This window comes from Colletotrichum truncatum (assembly GCF_014235925.2).
Source record: "Colletotrichum truncatum strain CMES1059 chromosome Unknown Contig_0001, whole genome shotgun sequence".
In the NCBI taxonomy this organism is placed as follows: Eukaryota; Fungi; Ascomycota; class Sordariomycetes; order Glomerellales; family Glomerellaceae; genus Colletotrichum; species Colletotrichum truncatum.
Window position 1 is genome coordinate 5,148,716 of NW_027222398.1, and position 23,662 is coordinate 5,172,377.

At 49.4% G+C, this 23,662-nt stretch overlaps 8 protein-coding genes across 8 annotated transcripts; 2 read left to right on the plus strand and 6 right to left on the minus strand.

The window, feature by feature from the left end:
• Nucleotides 1-1,479: 1,479 nt before the first annotated feature.
• Nucleotides 1,480-2,658, minus strand: CTRU02_201441 (uncharacterized protein; the record flags this gene model as incomplete). Its single annotated transcript, XM_036732545.2, has 1 exon — nt 1,480-2,658. The coding sequence occupies one exon, from the start codon at nt 2,656-2,658 to the stop codon at nt 1,480-1,482; it is 1,179 nt and encodes a 392-aa protein (XP_036575662.2).
• A 2,745-nt stretch (nt 2,659-5,403) lies between these two features.
• On the minus strand, nt 5,404-5,837 carry CTRU02_201442 (peptidase s8 and s53 subtilisin kexin sedolisin; the record flags this gene model as incomplete). Its single annotated transcript, XM_036732546.1, has 2 exons — nt 5,404-5,593; nt 5,662-5,837. The coding sequence occupies 2 exons, from the start codon at nt 5,835-5,837 to the stop codon at nt 5,404-5,406; spliced, it is 366 nt and encodes a 121-aa protein (XP_036575663.1).
• Nucleotides 5,838-7,322: 1,485 nt separating this feature from the next.
• CTRU02_201443 (cytochrome p450) lies at nt 7,323-9,169 on the minus strand (the record flags this gene model as incomplete). Its single annotated transcript, XM_070203860.1, has 2 exons — nt 7,323-8,021; nt 8,078-9,169. The coding sequence occupies 2 exons, from the start codon at nt 9,167-9,169 to the stop codon at nt 7,323-7,325; spliced, it is 1,791 nt and encodes a 596-aa protein (XP_070062442.1).
• Nucleotides 9,170-11,961: 2,792 nt separating this feature from the next.
• Nucleotides 11,962-13,776, plus strand: CTRU02_201444 (beta-glucuronidase precursor; the record flags this gene model as incomplete). Its single annotated transcript, XM_036732548.1, has 1 exon — nt 11,962-13,776. The coding sequence occupies one exon, from the start codon at nt 11,962-11,964 to the stop codon at nt 13,774-13,776; it is 1,815 nt and encodes a 604-aa protein (XP_036575665.1).
• A 299-nt stretch (nt 13,777-14,075) lies between these two features.
• Nucleotides 14,076-14,638, minus strand: CTRU02_201445 (small secreted protein; the record flags this gene model as incomplete). The annotated part of the gene is made up of 2 exons (XM_036732549.1): nt 14,076-14,270; nt 14,333-14,638. The coding sequence occupies 2 exons, from the start codon at nt 14,636-14,638 to the stop codon at nt 14,076-14,078; spliced, it is 501 nt and encodes a 166-aa protein (XP_036575666.1).
• A 2,335-nt stretch (nt 14,639-16,973) lies between these two features.
• Nucleotides 16,974-17,775, minus strand: CTRU02_201446 (uncharacterized protein; the record flags this gene model as incomplete). Its single annotated transcript, XM_036732550.1, has 2 exons — nt 16,974-17,433; nt 17,498-17,775. The coding sequence occupies 2 exons, from the start codon at nt 17,773-17,775 to the stop codon at nt 16,974-16,976; spliced, it is 738 nt and encodes a 245-aa protein (XP_036575667.1).
• Nucleotides 17,776-18,731: 956 nt separating this feature from the next.
• Nucleotides 18,732-20,992, plus strand: CTRU02_201447 (uncharacterized protein; the record flags this gene model as incomplete). The annotated part of the gene is made up of 2 exons (XM_036732551.1): nt 18,732-19,327; nt 19,384-20,992. 2 exons carry the CDS (start codon nt 18,732-18,734, stop codon nt 20,990-20,992), a joined length of 2,205 nt encoding a protein of 734 aa, XP_036575668.1.
• A 375-nt stretch (nt 20,993-21,367) lies between these two features.
• CTRU02_201448 (uncharacterized protein) lies at nt 21,368-22,521 on the minus strand (the record flags this gene model as incomplete). The annotated part of the gene is made up of 2 exons (XM_070203861.1): nt 21,368-22,259; nt 22,289-22,521. 2 exons carry the CDS (start codon nt 22,519-22,521, stop codon nt 21,368-21,370), a joined length of 1,125 nt encoding a protein of 374 aa, XP_070062443.1.
• Nucleotides 22,522-23,662: the final 1,141 nt, after the last annotated feature.

Consider the following 23,662-nt stretch of genomic DNA (forward strand, 5'->3'; position numbering starts at 1 on the left):
CTTAATAAAGCGTTAGTAGAATCTTATAAACCCTAGGAACGTCTATATATCTTTAACGCTACTTAGTAGTAGCTACTTTATAACAGCCTTTATACGTTCTTACTTTATCGCTACCCTATCTTTCGATACTACGTACCTTAGGAAGGTTACTTATAACTTATAAAATTTATACTTTTCCCCGTTTAAGTAAAGACCTTATTACTATAGCCTTTCTAAGACCTATCGTATGTCTTTCTTATAAGTAGCGGGGTCGGCGCTATATATAAGGATATCGTTAAGGTAAACAATATACGTAATGTTTATTAGTCTTGCTAAGGCCTTGTTAATATATACTTAGAAGGTAGCTAGCGCGTTTGCTAGGCTGAAAGGCATGACGGTATATTTATAATATCTATAGCATATGCGAAATACTATCTTCTACTTGTCTCCCTCGCGGATATATACCTAATAGTAAGCATTTTTAATATCTAGCTTTGTAAATACCCTCGCACTAGATAGATAGTCTAGGATCTCCCCTATAAGCGGTAGTAGCATACGGTCCTTGCGTATGATCTTATTTAGCATGCGGTAGTCGACGTAAAGTCGTAGCTTCCCTCCCTTCTTAGGTATAAAGAGAATAAGCGCCTTAGCTAGGCTACTTAAAAGGCGAATCTATCCGTATGCTTCCGCCTTCGTAATATAGTCTTATAAAACCTCGAGTTCTCGTTCTAATAGTAGGTAGATAGGACTCTATAGCGCTATAGTTCCTTCTTTAAGGTTAATACGGTGCTTGTAAGCCGAGTAGGCTAGTAGTTCGGTAGCCTTTTCTATTAAGAAAAGATCTTTAAATTCGCTATAAAACTCCTTCTATTACTTTTTATCTAAATCGTTTTGTCTTTTCGATAGCGTCGTCGGTATAGGCTTGCTATATATAATATATGCTATTGCTACGACTACGAGTTATCGTAGCTCTTTCTTAGTCGAGACAAGGCTAAGGTATCGTTCGAAAAGAAGGTAACGCTAAGCCTTCGCCTTCTAGCTAATTATCAGGTCCGAATCTTCTAGCTACGGGATACCGAGGATTAGAGTTAGCGTTATAAGCTTTGCGATTACGAAGTAGTAAAGCTACTTCTCTTCTACTCTGTTGCTATCCCTAGCTTTTATCTAGAGGTAGTATGTCACAGTTAATAAGTCGTTCTAGTCATTGTTGTCTATTAGGTTAGGTCTATCCTAGGTCTAGCGAACAGGTGGTCTAATATACCTATAGGGCGGTCTAGGGCGACAGTATCGCCCCACGTGTGGCAGCCCCACTGGCAGCCACACTGGCAGCCCCATAACTGTGGCATCCCTACTGTTGTGTCTAATAGAACTGTGACAGGTGCCCGTCCCGAAAAAGACGATCGTCCCGATCGTTTCGGCTGCCTAAACATGACTTTAAACGGCTTAATAACATGACTTCCTTAGGCCTCTATTAGTGCGAGGCGTAATAGGGGGGTATGCCTAAGGCTGGCTGTAATTAACTGGCTGGGCGTAACTGTCTGGCTGGGCGTAACTGTCTGGCTGGCTGGCTGGCTGGCTGTAATTAACTAGCTGGGCGTAACTGTCTGGCTGGGCGTAACTGTCTGGCTGGCTGGCTGGCTGGCTGTAATTAACTAGTTGGGTTGGCCCAAAGCGGGCACTTAGTCCCTTCTGTAGGCCGTACCATCCTAGGGCCCTATACCGGTTCCTTTCCACGGGCCTAAGGTGATATTCCCACCAGCTGAGTGCTTTACCTCTGAGTAGGCTCTGCCATTCTCGGAGGACTTCGTCTCGAGCGTATGGATTAACGATTTTCCTTCCAATTGCTAAGAGCCATAGATCTACGTCTCGGTAGCATAGTGTCTGTTGGTCATAGAATATAGGCTCCCTGCCGTACTTGCTGTCGGCGTCGGGCCAGAATACTCCGTATCGTTGCTGAATGTTCGTTATGGCTGCGAATCTTCTCCCTGGGTCTGGTAGGAAAAGCAGTTGCTGTTGTTGTCGTTGGGACTGTAGCATAGTCATACAGAGGCTAATTTCGGTATAGATATGGGCATGCTTAGCGGCGTTGAAGAGGGTCTGTAGAAACGGCGCAGAAGCCCGTTCTATAACTTCTATGGTCTGGCCGGCAGTCTCGGCAGTAGTCTCGGCAGTCTCGGCAGTAGTCTCGGCAGTAGTCTCGGCAGTCTCGGCAGTAGTCTCGGCAGTAGTCTCGGCAGTCTCGGCAGTAGTCTCGGCAGTAGTCTCGGCAGTCTCGGCAGTCTCGGCAGTCTCAGTAATCTCGGCAGTCTTAGCAGTCTCCTGCTGTGGGATTCTAGCCCTACAGGCTGAGGGCTGGCAGCCCTGTTGTAGGTGTCGGAATAGGGCGTTGCGAGATGTGAAATCGCTATAGCAGATGCGACAGCGAAACTGGCTTCCACAGCTATTGGCATAGACGTGGCGGAAGAGAGCGTTCTTGCTGGGGAATCTAGCGCTACACTTCCGGCAGGGCTCTGGGCGCTGTTGGCGGGTCTGGATAGCCTTGAGGTCGTCAATTGACGGCCATACCGTTGGGTCCCACGCTGGCGTAGGCGTAGAGGGATAACGGCGTTGACGGTACGAGGGGTGATGGTCTCGCGTAGGGTCTTGAGGGGAGGCGAATAGTATAGCTGGTGCGCGCATATTGGCGGCGTCGGCGTTAGCAGCAGCGTTAGCAGCAGAATTAGCCTGGTGCGGGCGGATTGGCCACGGTCTGGTGTTTCTCAACGGATTGAAAAAAGTAGCTTATTTGCCCATGCTGAAAAATTAACTATGAGGTCGCGAGGGATCGCAAAGTAGGTTGTGCTACCACTTGTCACAGTTAATAAGTCGTTCTAGTCATTGTTGTCTATTAGGTTAGGTCTATCCTAGGTCTAGCGAACAGGTGGTCTAATATACCTATAGGGCGGTCTAGGGCGACAGTATCGCCCCACGTGTGGCAGCCCCACTGGCAGCCACACTGGCAGCCCCATAACTGTGGCATCCCTACTGTTGTGTCTAATAGAACTGTGACATAGTAGCTTTTATATATCGGAATTAGCTTGCTATTAACGTTAACGATCGAGAGGCTAGGGTAGATACGTAGTTACGATTTATATACTTAGAAGTAACTCGTACTAATTAGGTTTGCTTCCGACCTTAAGTCTACTAACGCTTTCTTAGGTTGCTAATAGCCGCCTAAGCATAGCTATAGTCTGATCTCTAAGCAGCGCTTTTAACTTACCCCCTACTCCCTTGCTACGGCTACTAAGATACCGTTCGGGGACGTTATTAAGAGCTTAAGGCAATACCTCCGAAAGTACTTAGCCTTCCTATACTAGTAATATTTCCTTAAACTATACTGCTTTACGAGGTAACCTGTCTAGCCGTACCTATAGCAGGATCTTCGTTTTTATAAGGGTCTAGGATATCGTAAGGCTATATAGCCTTCCTCCCCGTAGTTATAGCATTTAATCGCCCCCCGCGGCTCCTTCTTAATCGCTATGCCTTCTACCTTAGTAAGAAGCTTAAGGGCTTTGTTTGCTAGCTATATAGCTAGTTTAGCATGCTATAGTTATCGGTAAGGCGGTTATAATGCCTAGGAAGTCTGACTATCGCGGCCTGCCTATTCGATCCGGCATGCTAGCATAATTAGTTCCGCCTACGTCTAGGAGAAGAATAGCTATAAGGTAATCGCTACGTAGGTGCTTAATAGCAACTTATTTAGGAGGGAGGAGACTTGTTATTCCTCCGAAAGCATATATAATAGTTTAAGTTTAAAAGCGTTATAAATAGCTATAAATTAATCGACCGTCTAGTCTAGTCGTTAGTAGCTCCGGTTAAGCTATAATATAGTATTAATAAAGTAGCTACCTAGGTTTACTACTTCCGCCTTAAGATAATCTTCAAACTCTTTCTATATAATTAACAAGACTTAGAAGAAAAGGTTTTACTATTTCTCCTTAAAGTAGTATATCTATACTATTTTTGCTTAGCCTTTAAAGCAACCTATCGCGAACGCTACTTTATCGCTATCGCTTAATATCTAGGTTACTTATAAGTCGAAACGTATATAGTAATCGAATAAGAAGGTTTATAATTCTCGGTAAGCCTTTTCGTAATACTCTAGGGTTAGTAATGCCGGGGGCTGATATAGCCGCGAGGTATTATTACTTACGATGCTTTCTAGCTATTTACTTACGGAGCTAGCTAGTAATAGTACGAGTCCGGGTTAGGTCTTTAGCTCCCCTGCCGGCGAGGGGCCCTGTCTCGACGGCGCGGAATCTCCTCCGTCGCTACCTCGGAGGCGTGCTAGCTTAGCTAGTTTGCTTCGAATCCGCGCCTCCTGCCTTGCGACGGCAAGTTCCTCCTCGAGTTCCTTCTCTTGTTGCTCTAGGAGGGCTAGCCGCTTGCTCGCCGTTCGTGTACGCGAGGGCGTAGCCTGGCTGTTATCGGGTTATCCAAACCCTGCGTCAGACGCAAGTAGTTAGGTCTGCGTTTGCTACTCTAGCAAAGCGCTATCGCGGTTGACTCGTCGGGTATTAGCCGCTATATCGCTTAATAGTCCGTCTCCCTTAAGGTTCGAGATTTCAGACTATTAATAATAGAATAGACGGAGTAAGGACGATAGGACTATATTGCTAAGGTAGGTCTAGGTAGGTGCTAACGCTGAAATCTGCCCCCCCTCTTACATCCCTCGACTCCCCTTTTTGTGCCCAGCTTGTGCGCCGCCGACTCGCGGCGCCCGCGCTTATAACCCTAATATCTCCTTTTTACTCCCTGCCCCACTAATACCGAAAGTAGGCCCCGGCGCCGTACGCGGATCGCTTCCTGACAACAGGTTGCCTGAGAATCACGGTAGAGACACATGGGTATTCGAATTTAGCATGCCAACACCGCCAATTAGTATATTGTTCCTGTGATCAATATCTTCCTCTGTATGATGCTGATGGATAAATCCAGTCCATCAACCTAACGCATCAGAAGCCAAATACCAACATTCTGAACCAACGGGTAGCATCAAACAAAAAGGGTTGAAGAAAAGTGCCCCAGCTGCTCCGACGGAGTTTGTCCTCGATCATCGTGCCAAACACCCAGCAAAACCGTTTACTTGATAGGCGGTGCTCGATGCGTGCTTTAGAGAAAGATGATACCCGAAAAGCACGTCGAAGAAAACTCGTAGCTGAAACGAGACACGGGAAAGTGTAGAACTTGTTGCAGAAGACCAATTTCTTAACGCAAGTGTTGAACAAAGTTGCGGAAAGTGGGTAAGTCAAAGGGGTCGAGGGTAAACGAGGTTCCACAGCGAGCTCCCTACAGAAGGTAGGTAACCTTGCGAACGAGATTCAAAGCTTTGATTGAGGGTGATATTGAACGAAACAACAAACAAACTGGCAAGTCGTCAGGAATCTAAGAGCTGGCAATCGGGCCAGGAGGTACATTGACAGTTGCTGTCACGTAAACCGTGGGCGTCGGAACTGTAAGGGTGACGACGGTCGGGGCAACACCGGTAAAGCACTGGCATGCTGACCAATACTCGGTGATGCCATCGCACTCAGTCGCGAAAGTAGGGACAGGGTCAATGGTGACAGTTACCGCCCTGGAGGTGTTGTTAGTGAAATTATTCAGGCCTGGGTTAAGACATTCAGCGAGTAAAAGTCGACTTACTCGGGTGTAAATGTGGCGGTACTTGTAACGAAGGCAGAGCACTGGGCCTCACGAATAATGAAAGGCGGGTTGTCTCTAGCTTCGCCAGCAACGGCACGGCCGCAGTTGTTGGCGCAGACGGCTGCTACAGCTGCCGGAAGCCCAAGGATGGCGGCGCGCGCGGATGAAGTCCTCATACTGCCAATTTGATTGCAAAAGGTCTTTTAGGGAGTGTGTGTTCTGGAAATGTCTGATGTGTTGGAGTTTGGTCGGGTGTAATGGATGGGACAGGGAAGGGGCAATGTCCTCTTTAAAATACTCTTCCTCGGTCGTGATCCTTTCCTACTGTTTATGAAACCGATGTTGTTTAATTTGATGCTTCTCTAAAGAATCTAACAAAAACAAAAGAAGCAGCTAGCCGGCTCGAAATGTCTTGTATGCTCCACCCTGTTGATCCTCGTCGATTGGAAATGTACATTTGATGTCGACGGCGTCTTTGAGGAGACCTGGACCACCAGTAAGTAAGCGCACATATTACTCCATCCTCATCAATGTCCATGGCCAGGTCGCCACAATTGTTTTCAGCTGCCAATTCGTTATCATGTAAGCCACTTGATACGTCTTGCCTGAATCTAACGGCTTGGTTCGAATAGCCTTGACTGTTTGTCTGCAAACTGTTCATTCATTCCAGTGACAAAACATGGTCCTGCGGGGACTTGGCGGGTGAAATTTCCGGGAGTTTGCCGCGCACATCCGGAGAAGTATCATTCCTCCCTACCCTCATCGGCGATGGAGCAACCCCCGGGGCCGGCCTGAAGAGTTGTTGTGTAACTGTTCTTGCAACATTCCGCTGGAACATTCGACGCCACGTCAAACATGTCAGTAACTGACAAATATGCTAGTCTGTTGATTGGCCGTGATTGAAGCCGTACAACCTGAAGAACAGTCCTGTGAAACACACAATCACTAGTGTGGAAAAGCTAGAATCTTAAACATCGGCCTAAGTCCACTAAGCCGGTTTGAATTCCTAGGCACTCATATTTGTTTGCAGCTCGCCGTTGAATATCTGATCATATGATGTTTTGCCTTCCCTTCGTGACGACTGGGTCAATACCAATCGGATCAAATGTCAAAAACATGGCGTAAGGCCACACGCCTCGTCTAAAGCATCACAAAGCTGACATGAGTCTTGTGGTAATAACTGGTTCAAAACGAGCTATCATTCTGAAGATGTTTACGAATTTCTTTCACTTGGTTTGATTATTTTCGATATACCATCACCGTCCCCCAGCATAACACAGGACATGAATAACCTTATCAAAGACATTACTCGCTGGAATAGAAATGTCGGCCACCCCGAGGCAAATTATGATTCATGTTAAGGAAGCTGTCGTTGGCCAATGGTTTCATAGCCATTCAGTCTACAGGCCAGCAATAGAAGTGATCACGTTCAACTTCAAGGTAATAATTGGTATTCAGCTTGCCGTTTGCCGCCACAGTTGTGCTACGGGCCATGGCATTCACAGTCTGAGAAGCAATCGTAGAAGAGAACATCCTCTGCCAGAGATTTGGTAGGTGGTATATGGAGATGACTTGATACTAAGACAGCATAAGTAAATGCTAGTAAATGATGCAAATGCTCATGGGTGCAATCCAAAACGCCGATGATGATGCCAGGCCTACTATTTCTCGGCCGCGCGCAGGCGAACATAGCAGTCTTTAGGCTTATACGTAAGACCTTCCTTGGCGCCGTATCCAGACAACTCCTTTGGGCAAGGCAGCAGCTCAAAGTTCCACGCAATCAGCGTAACCAAGATCCTCAGCTCCAGGTAAGCAAGCCTCCTTCCGAAACAACCCCGAGTACCCAAACCAAACGCCAACTGAGGACCCGCCTGCTGGTCGAACTCGTATGATGCCTCTCCCTCGTTGCCAATGAACCAGCGCTCGGGCTTGAATTCACTAATATCATCATCATCCCAGACCCGGGCCTTTGCCGCGAGACTGCTTTTGCTGCGCTTGGACTCATCGACATCGAATGCAGGCTTCATCATACTAGGTCCGCGACCAAGCAGCATGACAACTGTGCCCTTGGGGATATGATGACCAAGAAGCTCAGTGTCGCATGTGGCTTCTCGGTCGATGAGAGCAGCAGCTCCACCGCAACGCAGAATCTCCTCCATGGCGGCATCCAAGTAATGAATTTTGGTACTGGTAATCTCGTGGATGGTAGGGCTTCGACCTTCGGCCGCGGCGTCCGCGAACCCGGCTCGGAGCTCCTCTCGTAACTTTGTCTGCACTCTAGGGTTGTCTGCCAGAAGTTTTACTCCCCAGCACATAGTTGTGCTAGTCGTATCGTGGCCTGCAACGACAACACCAAAGACCTGCAGCGGTATGAGTTTCGATAGAAGCTGTCGGAGGAAAACCAGGAATCACTTACCTCATCGATCATTGTAGGGCTGAAGAAACCGGGCTGCCTACCTTCATTCTCGGCGAGCTTCTTCTCCCTGAGAACAACCAGCTCGACAGCAGACAGAACTTTTGTCTCCTCGTGACCGTTTTCCTTCAGACGTTGAATTGCCTTGGAGATTTCTTCGCGGACATACTCTTTCTTGATGCTGATGGCTCGGCTAACGTCCGCTCTCCTCTCAACGAACCACCATTTAATCCTAGGAATAGGGGATCCAATAAGGTGTTCGATCGATCCAGCAACTACCAGTGTCGCAGTGAGCTTTTCATCACACTCTCCCACAGGGAACTTCAGAAGGCCGTTACGGTCCGTTGACGAAGCACCCCGAAGGCGGTCAATGTCCTCTTCTTTGAGGTTCCTGACTGCGTCAGCTGTCGGGCGGATCGCGCTGTTGGGGAAGTTTTCGCCGAAAGTGAAAGCCATCACAGCATCCAAAGCACCGTAGTAAATATCCGACTCGGCATGGAAAGGGCGACCGTCAGCCAATCGAGTCTTGCCATTCCAGAGGTCGATCAATTTGAGCACGCCAGCGTATACCGCAGGGCCAGCGACCTCGTTCAGAAAGCCGGGAGACATCAAATCCTGCAAAAGCCTCCGATGGCGCTTCCATTCTGCGTCCGTTTTCATGTGAATATGGTGGTTTGGACCGACGCCCTCGAGAAGATCAGCAGTGCCGCGAGACCGATCGAAATCTTTCCGTCTCATGAGAATGTCCTGTGCTTCTCTAAAGTCACAGAGCACCAGGGTCGGCTTGCCCAGAGGGCGGATGAAAACTTGGAACAGAGGCGAGCGATACTTGGCGGCCTGTTCCAGCATCCAAAGGTGGAATTCACCAGTCCGTTTCATGCCCTCTAGCAGCGATGGAACATCTCCAAGAAGATTCTTCGTAGCACTCGCATTGTGAGGAATGTCGGATATGGGCTTGGGAAGAGCCCATCTGTAGAGAACGTAAAACAGAAAGGTGACCGCAATGGGAAGAAGAAGATATGTGTTGTTCAAGGGGTTTGAATTGGTAGCTACTGCATCGCTCAGAGAGCGTCCAGGTAAAAGTGCACCCAACATGGTGAACTTTTGCCAATGGGGATGACGTCAGAGTAAGGTTCACGGGAGACACATCCGTGGCCGGCAGAACGACTGTTATATATATTCTCGAACATGAAAGATAAAGTCGGGGACTCGGGCCAGGCCATTCGTCCGTAATCCTATTTGCCTTCTACTTAAGAGGTCCCCCGGGGGCGGCGTGGGGCTGAATGTGGCGTTTGTCCGCGGGCAGCCGACGTCCATGTGCTTGGGAAACTCCACCAAAGGTCGATATGCGACGACGCTATCAGATGGAGCCAGGACGAACGTCTTACCGGACGCGGCAATCAAGTCGTGGCAAGAGATTGATGGGAGTATGGGTAGCCCCCGTAGACGGACCACAGACCCGCGATGCCCCGCCTATTCCCAGGCAGGCTTTTTTAAACAGTGACCACTTGGCATTCATTATGTCGAAGCAAAATAAACTCATCAAAGCGGCCGCGGACGGCGTGATCTTAATGCCATTGGATGCCGTCGGGCTAACTAATGTTTAGTTTGGGGTAGAGGAGTCGCGGGAACGCGGCTGAGGACCGGACTGACCCCAACAGTTTAAGACCGGCACTTAGTGCCAGAGTCTGGGCCAATCAACAGTACTCGACAAGACTAAACTGTCATTCCTGACACCCACTGGAATGTGGTGGGTTTCTCCCGAGGACATGTGCCAGTCAGTGCCCATGAGAAATATTTGCTGTTTCGTCAAGCATTGGCCCAATCAAATATCCCCTAGTCCGATTTCGGCCAAGAAAATCCTCATTTGAATCTATATTAACAACCACACGAACAGTGTCAAGTGAGCAAAAAAGCAAAGAGGCGGTCAGTTTGGAGTCATACTGTACCACCAGTATGCAGTCCAACTCAAGGCACTGTTTGTGAGAAAAGATCATGACACCCACGTAATCATCGTTCGATACCATTTTTGGGATTCGACGTTGCAGTGACTCCGTAAAGAAGCACTATTGGACAAAAAAGAGGAATGCAAAGCCCAAAAGAAAGACATTTAAAATTAACAGGTTAGATACCCAGCGGAAGGACATGACGCGGCCGTGATGATAAACCACCAAAAGACGGCTGTTCTATTTGATAACGATTTCCACCTTGGTACCGGGCCTTTCAAAAACAAAAGTTGATTCAACAGCTGTGGAATTTAACCACTTGAACTCCCCGAGGTGGGCTCGAACCACCAACCTCCAGATTAACAGTCTGACGCGCTAGCCAATTGTGCCATCGGGGATGAGCTCGCTGTGAGCTGTGCATGTTGTTGTTGACGTCGAGGCCAGCATGGGGCTCTATCAACCCGTTGATTCCACTTCATCGGTTGTGCGGCCATTGTAACCCTAGTCTAGGAGCCATAACTACCGACCTCGAAAATGGGTGCGGTTTTTTTTCCTGGCCAGAGAGAGAGCGAATAGTTACAAATAAGCTCCTAGTGGGTGGGTCCAGATCCGCTCTCTTGTAACCGAGGCTCTTTGTCAAGGGTTGCGTAATTTCCACCCCAGTACGGATGATGCCTGACAGGAGCAGGTTTCACGCGTCAGAAATGATGCAAGCTATTTTTGTGCCTGAAGAAGATGGGGAGTGTTGAGGACCCTTCCTTGAGCTTCGATTCTAGAGGCGTAGCCCGCATCGGAAGTTCAGTTGTATAAGGCGGCCAACAAGTTGGAGAACACTACTTTACTCAGAGACATAAGATGCCCTGGCCTAAAGAGTGAGGTCTGTTTCCAGCGTCCTACTTGCGTCATTTTAATTGGCACGGTAAAGTGCTTTGCGCTGTCGTTGGAGTCGATTAGCCAATCGAACACGAAATGTTGAAATGCTCCAAACAACCAAAGACTTGGACAGCGAAACACATGGACCCAGTGACAATTGTGATTCCCTTGTTGGGCCAGACTTATAAGAGAGGGGATATAACCTAAAGTCTTCTGCTCACAGATGTTTACTGAACACTTTATGCTCTGAATTGAAACGATCATCATCTGATCTTGTATACAGACAAAAGTGCGTGGAACTTCATACCGCACCTTTGGCTTTCCGGCCAAAACCTTTTCACTCTAAGTTTGGGCTAATCAACACATACAGGTCAGCCAACGAAGGTCAGAAGCCTAATAGGACAGCCGCGAATATTAAACCCGTGGGATTCTCCTGCGTCAGATGCTGCGCGCGCCCAAACTCTACTTCGGTAATTTATCAAACGGACACCCGCTGCCCGCCCGGGCCCGGAAATTCCGATCGACATGCCTACAATCCCCCAGTATAGTGACACGGCGTTTGGTAGCCGCCAGCGCCGCGCTCTACGACTTGAACGGGTTGCCTATTCGTTAACGTCGAAAGTCGCAATTTTCTAGAAACCGTAAATCGATCAAGGGCTTGAAATGAACTCAACATGTGTTTTATTTGCGCAAATCTTCAATCACGTGAGAATCACGAAAGATGCTTGTATCACATCGTGATCGTGAAACAAGCCGTCGATCCTGCCTCTTTGGTGCCTTGATGCATTGTTGCGGCACAGGTGGTAGTATGGACGAGGTGGGGTGCCGAGGTGGAGGATAATGCGGAACGGAAAAGCCGGTACTTGTGGACGGTAGTCGGCGCCTGCACCGGCCGGTGCTGGCGCGGCTGTTCCGACGTTGAACAAACAACCCAAACATCTATAAACAAATCTATAGTGCGGAAACAGTTGCGATATCGACGTTCTATCTCAACAACGACCCACGTAGCACGTAACTTATCGATCAATTGAACACCGAACCATAATTATTTAGCCCCTACTGCCAGCCATGCTCAAGCCGCAATCCAATTTCACTCGAGAGCTCGTCTCTTTGGACGGCATCTGGAATTTTGCTGTACACTATTCATCCAATGATGAAGAAACAGCACCTTGGAACAAACTGATCCCGCCAACGCTCCAGGTGCCTGTGCCTGCCAGTTACAACGACATATTCGTCGATCAAAAAATTCGCGATCATGTAGGATGGGTATATTACCAGAAGCAAGTGACTGTCCCTCGAAGCTGGGTCGGTCAGCGGTACTTCTTGCGGTTCGATTCCGTGACACACCATGGACGGATCTACGTCGACGAAAAGCTCGTGGCAGAACATTCTGGCGGATATACTCCATTCGAGGCCAACATTACAGACCTGGTGAAACCAGGACAGAGTTTCCGCCTCACGGTAGGTGTGAGCAACGAACTGACCTTCCAAACGATCCCTCCTGGCAGGGTTGAAACGCTCGCCAGTGGAAAACGGAAACAGCATTACCAGCATGACTTTTTCAATTATGCCGGCATTGCGCGGTCGGCATGGCTTTGCGCGGTCCCGCCTGTCTCTGTCAGCGACATGACTGTTGTGACGACTGTCGATGATGGTACGGGTATCGTGGAATATGTGATTGAAACATCGCAGCCTATTGAAGAAACTCGGATTAAAGTGTCTCTCAGAGACGAAAATGGGGCTGTCGTTGGTTCTGCGATCAAAAGCCGAGGACAGATTAGAATCGAGTCTGTACACCTCTGGCAACCCGGAGCGGCATATCTTTACCAACTTAAAGCAGAAATTCTGCCAGAAAACGGAACAAACGAGGCACTCGACACCTATGAACTAGCGGTGGGTGTGCGCTCGGTCAAAGTCGAAAGGAACCGCTTTCTCATCAACGGCGAGCCTTTCTACTTCACCGGCTTCGGCAAGCACGAGGACACCCCTATTCGCGGCAAAGGCTTCGACCCGGCATACATGATACACGATTTCAACCTCATGTCCTGGATGGGCGCCAACTCCTTCCGGACGGCTCACTACCCTTACGCGGAGGAAGTTCTCGAATACGCTGATCGGCACGGGATCGTCGTCATCAACGAGACTCCCGCCGTAGGTTTGAATCTGGGAATCATCGCAGGCATGTTCGGCCTTAAACCGCCGCCCACATTCTGTCCCGAAGCTTGCAATGACGAGACGCGAGAAACACATGCACAGGCTATCCGAGAGCTCGTGGCTCGTGACAAGAACCACCCGTCTGTTGTGATGTGGACGATTGCGAACGAACCAGCTTCGAGTGAACCTGCGGCGAGAGGGTATTTCGAGCCATTGGTCTCATTGACACGGGCGCTGGACCCAACGAGACCGGTTTGTTTCGCGAATATGAGTTTTAGTACGTTCGATACGGACATACTGACGGACTTGTTCGACGTCATCTGTTTGAACCGGTATTACGGGTGGTATACGCAGACCGGGGACCTGGAAGCTGCAGAAAAGTCGCTTGAAGATGATTTACTGGGGTGGCAGGCCAAGTTCGGCAAGCCCATCATCATGACGGAGTACGGCGCTGAGAGTCTGGCTGGATTGCATTCTGTCACTGATCTGCCTTGGAGCGAGGAGTACCAGGCAAAGTTTCTAGAAATGTTTCACCGCGTTTTTGATCGGGTTGATAGTGTAGTAGGGGAGCACGTTTGGAATTTTGCCGATTTTCATACTACCTCTGGCATACACCGGGTAGACGGAAACAAAAAGGGTGTGTTCACACGAGACAGGCGACCAAAGAGCTCAGTCCATGTTCTGAAGAAGAGATGGACAGCTTTGGCAGAAGAAAAGGCACCAAAGTAATTCCCAAGGTGATGCCCCCTGAGATCCGCCCTGACGCGAAAAAGGAAGGACCCCAGATTATAAAAGGTTTTTTAATCTCTTTTTTTATAGTTATTAGAACGTACCAACTAGTATCCATACAATCCAATAACATTAAAATGGCCAGCACTTGATCGAATCATCCGAGTCCGGCACACAGCGCCTTTTTCGTCTCGTGAGTTTCTCATGACCGATGTCTCTCATTCCCATCCTCATTTTCATCAACCGGTCACGTGTTTTTATTCACGCCCGGTTTCCCAACCTTCTCTTCATTAAGTCGATTATGCGGTGGAGGCCTCAAAGTCCAGAGCGGTAGAGGCGTTACCGGCCTCGGCCTCGTCCTGCTTGATGTTGTTGTCAAGCTTCTTCTGCTCCTCAGCCATCTTGGCGGCGACGTCCTGGCCCTGGGCCTGCTGAGCCTGCAGCTTCATCATGGTAGCGGTAAGCTTGAGGACCTTGTTCTTGATCTTTCCGCGCTGTTTTTGATCGTGCCTGGTCAGTCTGTGCTCTTGATGTGGAACTAGATAAAGTGACATACCTGAAGGGCATCAGCCTCCTCGCCGGTGGCAGCCTCAATGGCGGGGTTGAAGGCCTCCTTCTCAGCCTTGTTGGCGATCTGGTTGACGCTGTTGAGGAAGTCCAGATCAGCCTTGCTGACAGAGCTCAGGTCAGTGGGAAGACCAGAGAGCTTGTCGAGGGCCTCCTGCTTGGCAGTGCCGGCGGTACCGCCGCTGATGGAGAGGTCGTTGAAGGTCTGGGTGGAGAAGACGTTGTTCTGGCGAGCAGCGAGAGGGGCGGCAGCGGCGAAGGCAGCGAAGCCGATGGTGAGGAGAGAGAACTTCATTTTGAATGGTTTGAGGTGGGTCGAAAGTTGACGTTTAAAAAATGTTGGATGGTATTGAGATGAGACGGAAAGAGGGACACGGACCCGGAAGAATAGAATGAATGATCAAGTGCGTTAGGAAGAGATTGAAGACAGCACAGCTGTTGTAGAATGAAGAGAAGAAAAAGACGAACAAGGTTGTAATGATTGTAGAGCGTGATGAGACAAGAAGAAAGAGACGACACCAAGAGGAAGATCGAGCTGATCTTTATACAAGATTTTTTTTTCAGACGATCTCTCTGTCCGTTCACATTATGTGAACGGCGCTAAGTTACAAGGTAGGATCGGATCATTGGATGTTTGCCTCCCCAAAATTCCCACCTTTGCTATAATCCTCGTTTTCGGATATTCACATCGTTCGTGTATTGTTACCCCTCGAGGCCAGGAAATGCACAGACGTTGCGGTGGCACAGTCGCAGCGGCCCCCAACTGCATCAGTCAAACCATTGATCGAACATGGGATGGCAGGGTTCGGCAGGGCGATTGAGACGGCAGCGTCACGAGCATCTCATGTCGAGCCCGCCTGCCAGCCTCGAAGAAGTCTGAAGTTCGTGACGCATGGAGGGCCGATGAAGCTGCCAAGACGTTGCGGCTGCGTCTGCTAAGCCCGATCAGGAAGCCAGCTTATGTTCAGATCTGGCTTGCGCGACAGGGAATACCCTGACTGAGCGCCTGTCGTTACACCTTTGAGGCTCGCGAGGCTCCGAGGAGTTCCAAAGGGGTTGGCCAGTGGCCGCAACGGGCAAGGCAACAAACATGAAGATGGGCCCGGGGTTGAGACGGAGTTGAAGGAGACTAAGATAGCGTTACTAGGGTCATGGCAAGGAGGTCTCGGTAAGCCAGAGCCTAAACCAAGACAGACTGTAATTCGTAATTCCGTCAAAGGTACTCAATAGATAGTCATGTATTCTCCTTCTCCCTTTCCCTCTTTTGGGTATCTGATCGGTTACTGTGCCTATTGAAGAATGACTTTACAGATGCCCACTGGCGGCAGAGTGCCTGTTGGCTGACTGCTTTGGCGGGAAAGCTCCGAGATTCCCCACCCCTCCCAGGGGGGTTTCACGACCCCTGTATCATACTGCCAAGCTTAACCTTCAGACGTTGGGAAGGCAAATATTGGAACGGCATGAGCTTTGTCCGTGCCCACATCTGTCATGCCCTTCTTTTTGCTGTCGTTGGAGAGAGGACGGACCGGTGGAAGTTGGCTGGCATCACCGCCCGCTGGCCTCGAGGACATGAGAGCAATGTGGATTCACTTGCATCGGTGATCCCTCGAAGATCCCAAACACGCCGACCAGAGATGATGAGAATTCGGGTCTCCTGCGTTTGGCTGGGCAGAGTTTTGGACTTCGTCCCAACTGCTTTTGCTCGAGTTGCGAAACTTTTCTTGACGTCGCCTCTGACACCATGTCAACTGAATCAAGCAAATATTGTCTTGAACGCCACGTCCCGTTCGGCAACTGGACATGGCATAAACTTCATTTCGACTGATTGGACGGCATCGCATCTTCCCGAGCGCAATGAACAAACCGCCAGAGTCACGTACTATTTGGGGACACTGCCACACACTCCCCGCTGCTATACTACTGCCAGTAAATTCGGGTTGGGTTCAGGGTTCTCTCGAGTTCACCTCAATCATAACAGAGTTTCGGGACGGCAATACACTAAAAAAACAAGGTAGACACACTAGGTGCTTAGCTGCCGCTAGTGCAGCATGATCCCCTGCCCCCCCTTGCTTGGCCGCCTCCCAATGCCTGTCAAACCACCACCCAGGCGACCGAGGAGCACTGAAACGGTTCGTCGCCCCTTCAGAGGTTAAGCGCTGTGGGGAGCGCGCACAATGTGGTATTTTGGGCCCAACAGGATTGTCATATGTGTGTCATTATTGTTTGAATCTTGCAAATCCCTGATCTGGGCGCAAAGGAGAGCTTCAAGGGTACACACACTACGTGACTACCCGTTAGATACAGAAAATAAAATAAAAATATTGACAAGAAGTTTGGTTGTCGTACTCGCTTGTTGAACCATGCCTATAACGCCCGCTCAAGGATTTCGTGAACACAACCTTAGCCGGAAATACCATCTAAACAAGCGATGACCGTGATTAGACCGCTAATTTGCGAGTACCTAGATTTGATTAGGGAGGATGGAGCCCATCAATAACAGCGAGCTGCTATTATTTTTCGTCTCGTCGTGGCCAGGTCGTCTTTTTATCTTAGGTTTTTGTCGTCCACAATCGTGAGCGAGACAAAAACCCAGTTGGGCTTTTCCACATCTCTTTCGTTCATGTCGCATCTCACAAGAAGAGTGTCACAGCAACACCGACAACTGCTGCAAGGCCTGTCATCACCAGTGACAGCCCTCCAAAGTTGCTACTAGCGGCAGAGCAGCCACCGGCGTCGCCGTCTGAATGGGTTTTTGGCTTTGTCGCACTGCTGCTGCCAGAACCAGCATCAGCACCGTCATCAGAACCAGCGTCCGTACCACCGCTTCCACTTCCACTTCCACCCTTGGTTGAACGTTTGCAGATGCCGTTGTTGTTCGCCGAAGTCGTCGCTGCTGGTGCGGCGCCGGCAAGCGTCGATGTCTTGCGAGCCTTGGCTTTTCTGAGCTTGTCGTGGCCGTCGATGATGGTAATAGCAGTGAACCACGATGCCGACACCGAGCTTGCGAGAGTAGACTGCGAGGCTGCGGCATTGCCGGAAGCGACAGCACAAGTCGCTGTTGAGTCACGTTTACAATCGAAAGTGTCGGTCCTGGTAAAACAAGTTAGCCTCAGGGTTACTGGCCATCATCCCAGGGAAGTAGTCTAATGCCCACCTGAATCCGATCTTCATCGTGTTGTTACCATACGTCAACGTGACGTTGTTGAAATGCGAGCACGCCGACGCCGATCGAAAGACGGATGTACACGCTAGCAAAAACTCGGTCGAGGATGGCGCCGCTGTGATGACGGACGCGTAAATGTTCTCTCCGATGGTGGTGGAGCGCGGCGGCAGCCACACCGTTGACTTCTCCGTCTCGGTCGGCACCTGGGCCGCAACGGGGCCGAGAAGGCCGGCGGCCGCAGAAAGAAACAGGAACGCCGTAGGATGCATTTCAGTTGCAGTTAGTAGCTGACAAGAAATGCAAGAACGCGCGTCCTTTGAACCAAGGTAAAAGGCGTGCCATTATATTTCACGATCGACCCTTGAATAATTCGCACCATGATAGATTCAATAGCCTATCAACTGGTCCCTACCGCGAGGGATCATGCTCCCACTCCGGGCGTGGAGGCCTCGTACTCCGCCTCCCTGCTGCCTGAAGGGGCACCATGATTGGCGCGAATGCGTGCTGCGTAGTATTAATTAATGGCCAGTTCAATATGCTGCAGAGCTACAGCCAAAGCGAGGCATGTTACGCAGGGCTGTGTTTACGCCCGGGACTTACGGTTAATACTGACCATGCTGGGGAAAACAACACGACGTGAATGCCAAGAATCACTCCTCATTATGATTCGCAAATGTGAAGGCAATTTCGCCAAAACTACTGTATAAGGAATTATTGGGCTGGGGCTGTGAATTTATCCTGTTCAGATTTGCTGTAGCCTAGTCATATGCAGCTAGTCAATTGTAGGACCCCCGTTGAGAAGACTACACGAACATTGGACCGCCAATTGTGCATCACCTTATGGAGTGGGACATCAGAAGGTTGTGCAGGTGTAGCTTGGTCCTGTCTTTCAAGTAGGATTTTGCAGATCGCGGAAATGGGATCAGTAACAGGGGCTGAAGGCACCTTTTCCTTTCTTTTTTTGTTCCGTGGCAGTACGAAACTGTGCCACAGTCTTGGTAAATTTGTCGCAAATGGGCTCAACGGTACGGAGCACATGAGTACAGATGTTGGGAAGCAAATCAGGCGACCAATCCTGTGCAACCTTGAAACACGCGTTGCCTCCGCCATCACGTTGTAAATACACCTCAAGTGCCGCAACCATGCCTAGGCTCTACCCCTAAAGGTTATTTTGACTGCTATCTCATTTTTTACCCTAACCGTTTGGTGAAATCCAACCTCCGTAATGACAGCCACACGCCACCATGACCATGACGCTGGCGCTCCATTGCTTGAATTGAACCAGATACCCCCTGCACACAAACCATCAACTGAACATCCTCACATGTCGTCTAACGCTTTTAGCGGTAACAAAAGGCCTTTGACTCCCCTTTTCCCAACCCAAGACTCGTCTGCGCACCACAGATTGGCCGCTGACAATTTGTCGCATAAAAAGCCTGGAGCTTATGCCAAGATCGCTTCGTCAAAGGGGTCGGATCGAGAGCGCAAATTACTGCAGTTTGGAGAAAACCATTGGGGATTGGAGATTTCTGCGATAATCCTCAGCATCTGCGCTCTTGTTGCGATAATTGTTCTGCTGCCGCTGTTTGAGAACAAGCCCCTAACACAATGGTCCTTGCCCATATCGATGAACGCCATATTGTCCATCCTTGGGGCTACTTCTCGAGCATCACTTGCGTTTGCCATAAGCGCTTGCATCAGCCAAGGGAAATGGAACTGGTATTGCAAGAGGAGCGACGAAATAATGACTTTTAACCGATTCGAGGAAGCTAGTCGGGGACCTTGGGGGAGCATCCGCCTGCTGTGGTGGACTAAACTTAGGTACCAAGCCTTGTGTTTCTGGGTCTCTTCCCGTAACTTTCTGACAGACTTTGCAGAAACTGGACTGCTCTTGGAGCCTTATCGGCAGTTGTACTGGTCGGGTTCGAACCATTCCTTCAAGCCATTATCACATTCTCGGGTGAAGAAATGGACATGCCAGAATCTTCAACAGCAGCAGCCATCGGTAGGACGAAAAGGCTAGATGTCGGCCTACATAGCTATAGCTATGGCGATCCCATGCCAGGAACTCTGGATGGCTCATTTTCTCGCGTCACCTTTGAAGGCAAGCGATCCGAATACGATTTTGGTGCCTTGGCAGCCATCTGGGAAGGCTTTTCTAACCTGAGCTCTGTCGACAATCTGAAGCCAAACTTCAACTGCGCTACGGGAAACTGTACATGGGAACCGTACACATCATTGGCTGTTTGCGCCGCCTGTTACGACATATCAAGCTACGTGGCCCGGTCAAGCGGGGAGGCGGTCCTTAATGATAGCCTCATCACAGTTTTCCACCAGCCTGACGATGACACTCATTTTTCCCGCAATAAAACCAAAAAGTTCCCCTATACGAGATATGAAATTCCGGACATGGACCTTAGCATATCCAATTTCCATGGAATTGCTCAGTCATCAATATACAGAACCGATCAGAGGGTGAAAGATGAGTATGGTGGTTATTCCTCCTGGATGGTCGGAGCAGAGTTGACGGCTCGAGCAACCTGCAGACCAAGTGATACTCTATCGTTCAGAGACTCCAAAACCCTAATTATCTCTTTTGCAACCATCCAGGCAAGTGAAGAGTACCGGCAAAGGCACCAACGTTGGGAAGAGAGCAAGGTCACATCAGAGGAATGTGCACTGTACTTTTGCACAAACACGTACCAGTCCACCGTGCGACAAAACGTTTTGAACGAATCAATACTGAGTTCCCATTCGAACCGTAACCTCGACTCTTTCACCACGGAGGACCTCGAAGCGATTGATGAATACAAAGCCTACAACGAGCTCACGAACTACACACTCTACTGGAGCTCCCGAGACTCTAAACGTACAGACCTACAACTGATTTCACCAAATGAAAACTACTCGGCTACTACTGGGACTGTTGAAGATAACTCCCAACGGTTCAATGTGTCTTATAATACTATTGGGTCTGTTTTGAGTTGGTTTCTTGAAGAGTTTTCTCGGTACCCAACACCACGGAGCGACAAAATGCTTGCATATCCAACTTATGGCGGAGAGACACCTGCACTCAACGCCTTAGCAGCTTCGCAAAACATGACGAGAACATTTGAAAATGTCGCTGTTAGTCTGACCAAGTGGATGCGTAACCGCTCGCTCCAGACCGATCCGCTTGCTGGAACAATGAAACAGTGGGTGATTCGGATTAGAGTGAACTGGGCTTTCTTGTCGCTGCCTGTTGGTGCCCTCATAGGAGGCTGTATCTTCTGCATATGGTCTATCTTGGAAACTCGTGGGTTAGGGCTCCCAGCGTGGAAAGGAAGCTCACTGGCGACTCTTGCTCATGGCCTCGATGAAAGTGGGAGGTCACTGTTGAGAGAAGCCAGCAGTGAATCTGAGATGGACGAAAGAGCAAGAGGGATGGACGTCAAGTTTGAGTACTCTCAAGGTGGACCAGAACTGATACCTGTTAATAAAGTATGACCTTTGCGGGGAACGATGTTTTTGTACGCTTTTTATATTTACCCATATAGACTGAGACCAACACTCTCCTTCACAAGAAACCAAAAGATGTCTTTGGTAAGCGGTGGATTAGACTTCCGGAATGAATTCGAATGAAGATTCGATCAAAGTAAGGAACGAGAAGGCATGGTCAGAAGCGTGTGGCAAGAAATTTGCTGGTCAACATGCAGCCCCGAATGCCTTGGACAAAAGCCTTCGGGCCAGTTCACCAACAGACATGATGTCCATTCTATACTTCCAAAGCGGAATTTATATGTTTTAGTTAAGTAGAATTAAGGACTTAATGTTGTTCTAAAACCTAGGATTGAATCACATTATGCGCGGTACGCGCCTTGCTCACAGCTTAGCCAGAAAGGCATCGACAGCAGCAGTAATGTCAACAAGAGGCCACTCTGAGCGGTCACCGGCCAACGTGCCCGCCACCTTAGAATCCCCAAACCACTCAGTCACAACATACACACTGCCTCCAATCTGTACCGTAGTGACGCTCGATCCTCCGTCTGCAAGGTATCCGTTGGGCACCGATCCCAGGACGGTGGCCGATTCCCACTTGGCGTCATCCGAGTGCAGCACCACCGTCCCGTTGACGTTGTCAGAGACAAGAATAACCTTGCCGTTGTACCGGGAAGGAATCGAGACTCCATCGAGTGCTGAACCAATTATGTCTGCCGACTTCAGCGGGACGCGGACCGGCGCCACCGCAGTGCTGTTCGCAGAAACGCCAATGTCGAGGCGGTAGAGTTGGCCGTCAGAGCTGTCGGCCACAAGGATCGATTTGCCATCAGGGGCGGTGACGAGACCAGAAAAGCCGTGGATGGTATGAATAGCAGGGGTCTTGAGGTAAAATGCGTCCGCCTTGCTGCCGTCCGGGCTGACACGGATAATACTGCTCGGGAAGGTACCGAGAGCATAGGTAGTGCCGTCAGGACCGTGTGCCGTGTCTTGGAAGCCACCGTAGACGCCGTTCGTCAACTCAGTCAGATTGCGCTGCCACAACACCCGCTTCTGCGTGAGATCGTACTTGACGAGGATGTTGTCGCCAGTGATATTTTTGCCTTCCGTGTCGAAGGCGGAGCCAGCATCAATGATGATGGATAGGCGGTCGAGGGGATCAACGCGGACGCCGCTCGAGTGAAGCTCACTGTCGAAACTCAGACCGGGAATCTCGATGGTCTCTATCTCGGAGGTATAGGGGTTCCAGGAAGCGACTGTGGAGTTGTATAGGACACTGGGAAGGATTTAGTTTTGAACATTGGGTTCTTCCGTCGGCGGAATGCCGAGCTTCTCTTAAAACTTGAGGCAACTAACCTAAAGTACGCAACGCAGCGCTTTGTGTCAAAGTCGGCATTCTCGGGATATAACTGGAATGCCTTGATTGTTTTGTTTCCAGACAATTGACCGCAGGACGAGCTGCTGTGATGCTTGGTCGGGCAGGCCTGAATTGCTGGCAAGGCCAGCAGCGGCACAAGATAGGTGAGAAGCGGTGCCATGACGAAAAAGGAAGAGACGAGTACTGGTTTTCGGCTTTTTTGCAAACCTCTTCTCTACTTTGGCTTGAGATTATCTTCACGGTGCAGGCAATTGATGGCTATTATATGAAGAATGTTTATACAACAAGCTCCAAATCTGACTGACTCGCCGATGTTGACTTACAAATACGAGGGGTCTACACAAGCCAGCGTAAGTGCTCATTTATCAAGGTCGTACGTATCCCATCGGCTGCGACATGGCATCATCATTTAAAGACCCATAATTCTGCGAATACTAGACAACATAATGCTCGCTATTCGAGTGACAGCCATAGCATCCATGTCCTGTTGGCTAGTCTCCTCCAGGCCATGTACCTGCTGCTATACCGCAGTCAATGGGATATTTTTCCTGTATTTGGATGTAAAGGCCCCGCATCCTGGGTGCTTCCGGCTACCGGCAGTCGAGTTGACTCGTGTTCCGAGGAAATGGTAGTACGTTCACCAACAGCTCCAGCAACTACGGAGCTAAAATGCACCCGACAGAACCTAATTCTAATCGATTTGTTCCCGGGGCCAGGGTTTTCCTTCTAGAGACTCGTTTGCACCTACTTCGTGCAATATGTTCATCTGGTTTGCTAATCGCTGAACCACTGCTGCTTACTCAATTCTGTTTCCCTAAGAGCACTATCCCCGGTCGTAAAGCCCCGGAGAAAATCTTGCGGGTAGCCTACAAACAATTTTCGCTACAAACGTTTGTCATGTCTCGAGAAGCGCACCGGAAATGTTTCCGGTCGGTACTTTCCGCACTGCTTATTATCTCCATTGCTTACCTCATCATACCTGATGTTGTCCATGGAAACTGGTTGTTATTCCTGTCCATGGCCAGTAGAGCAACTATCCGGCCTATTGAGTTTTGCATATGCTTAATTGTCATGCTTATGAAGTGAGACTTGTAAGTTCTAGACGAACCAATAATTGTCCGCGCAAGTGCATTCACAAAAGGTACCTAGTCTGGTGATGTTGCGCGAAAAGAAATCCTCATGCATCATCAAGCATGCTTATGCCAAATGAGCTACCCCCCACAGTCTTGATATTAAAGGCGGCTTATTGAAACATTTAAAATAACGCAGCTGAACTTGTGGGCAATCACTATATGCCTATG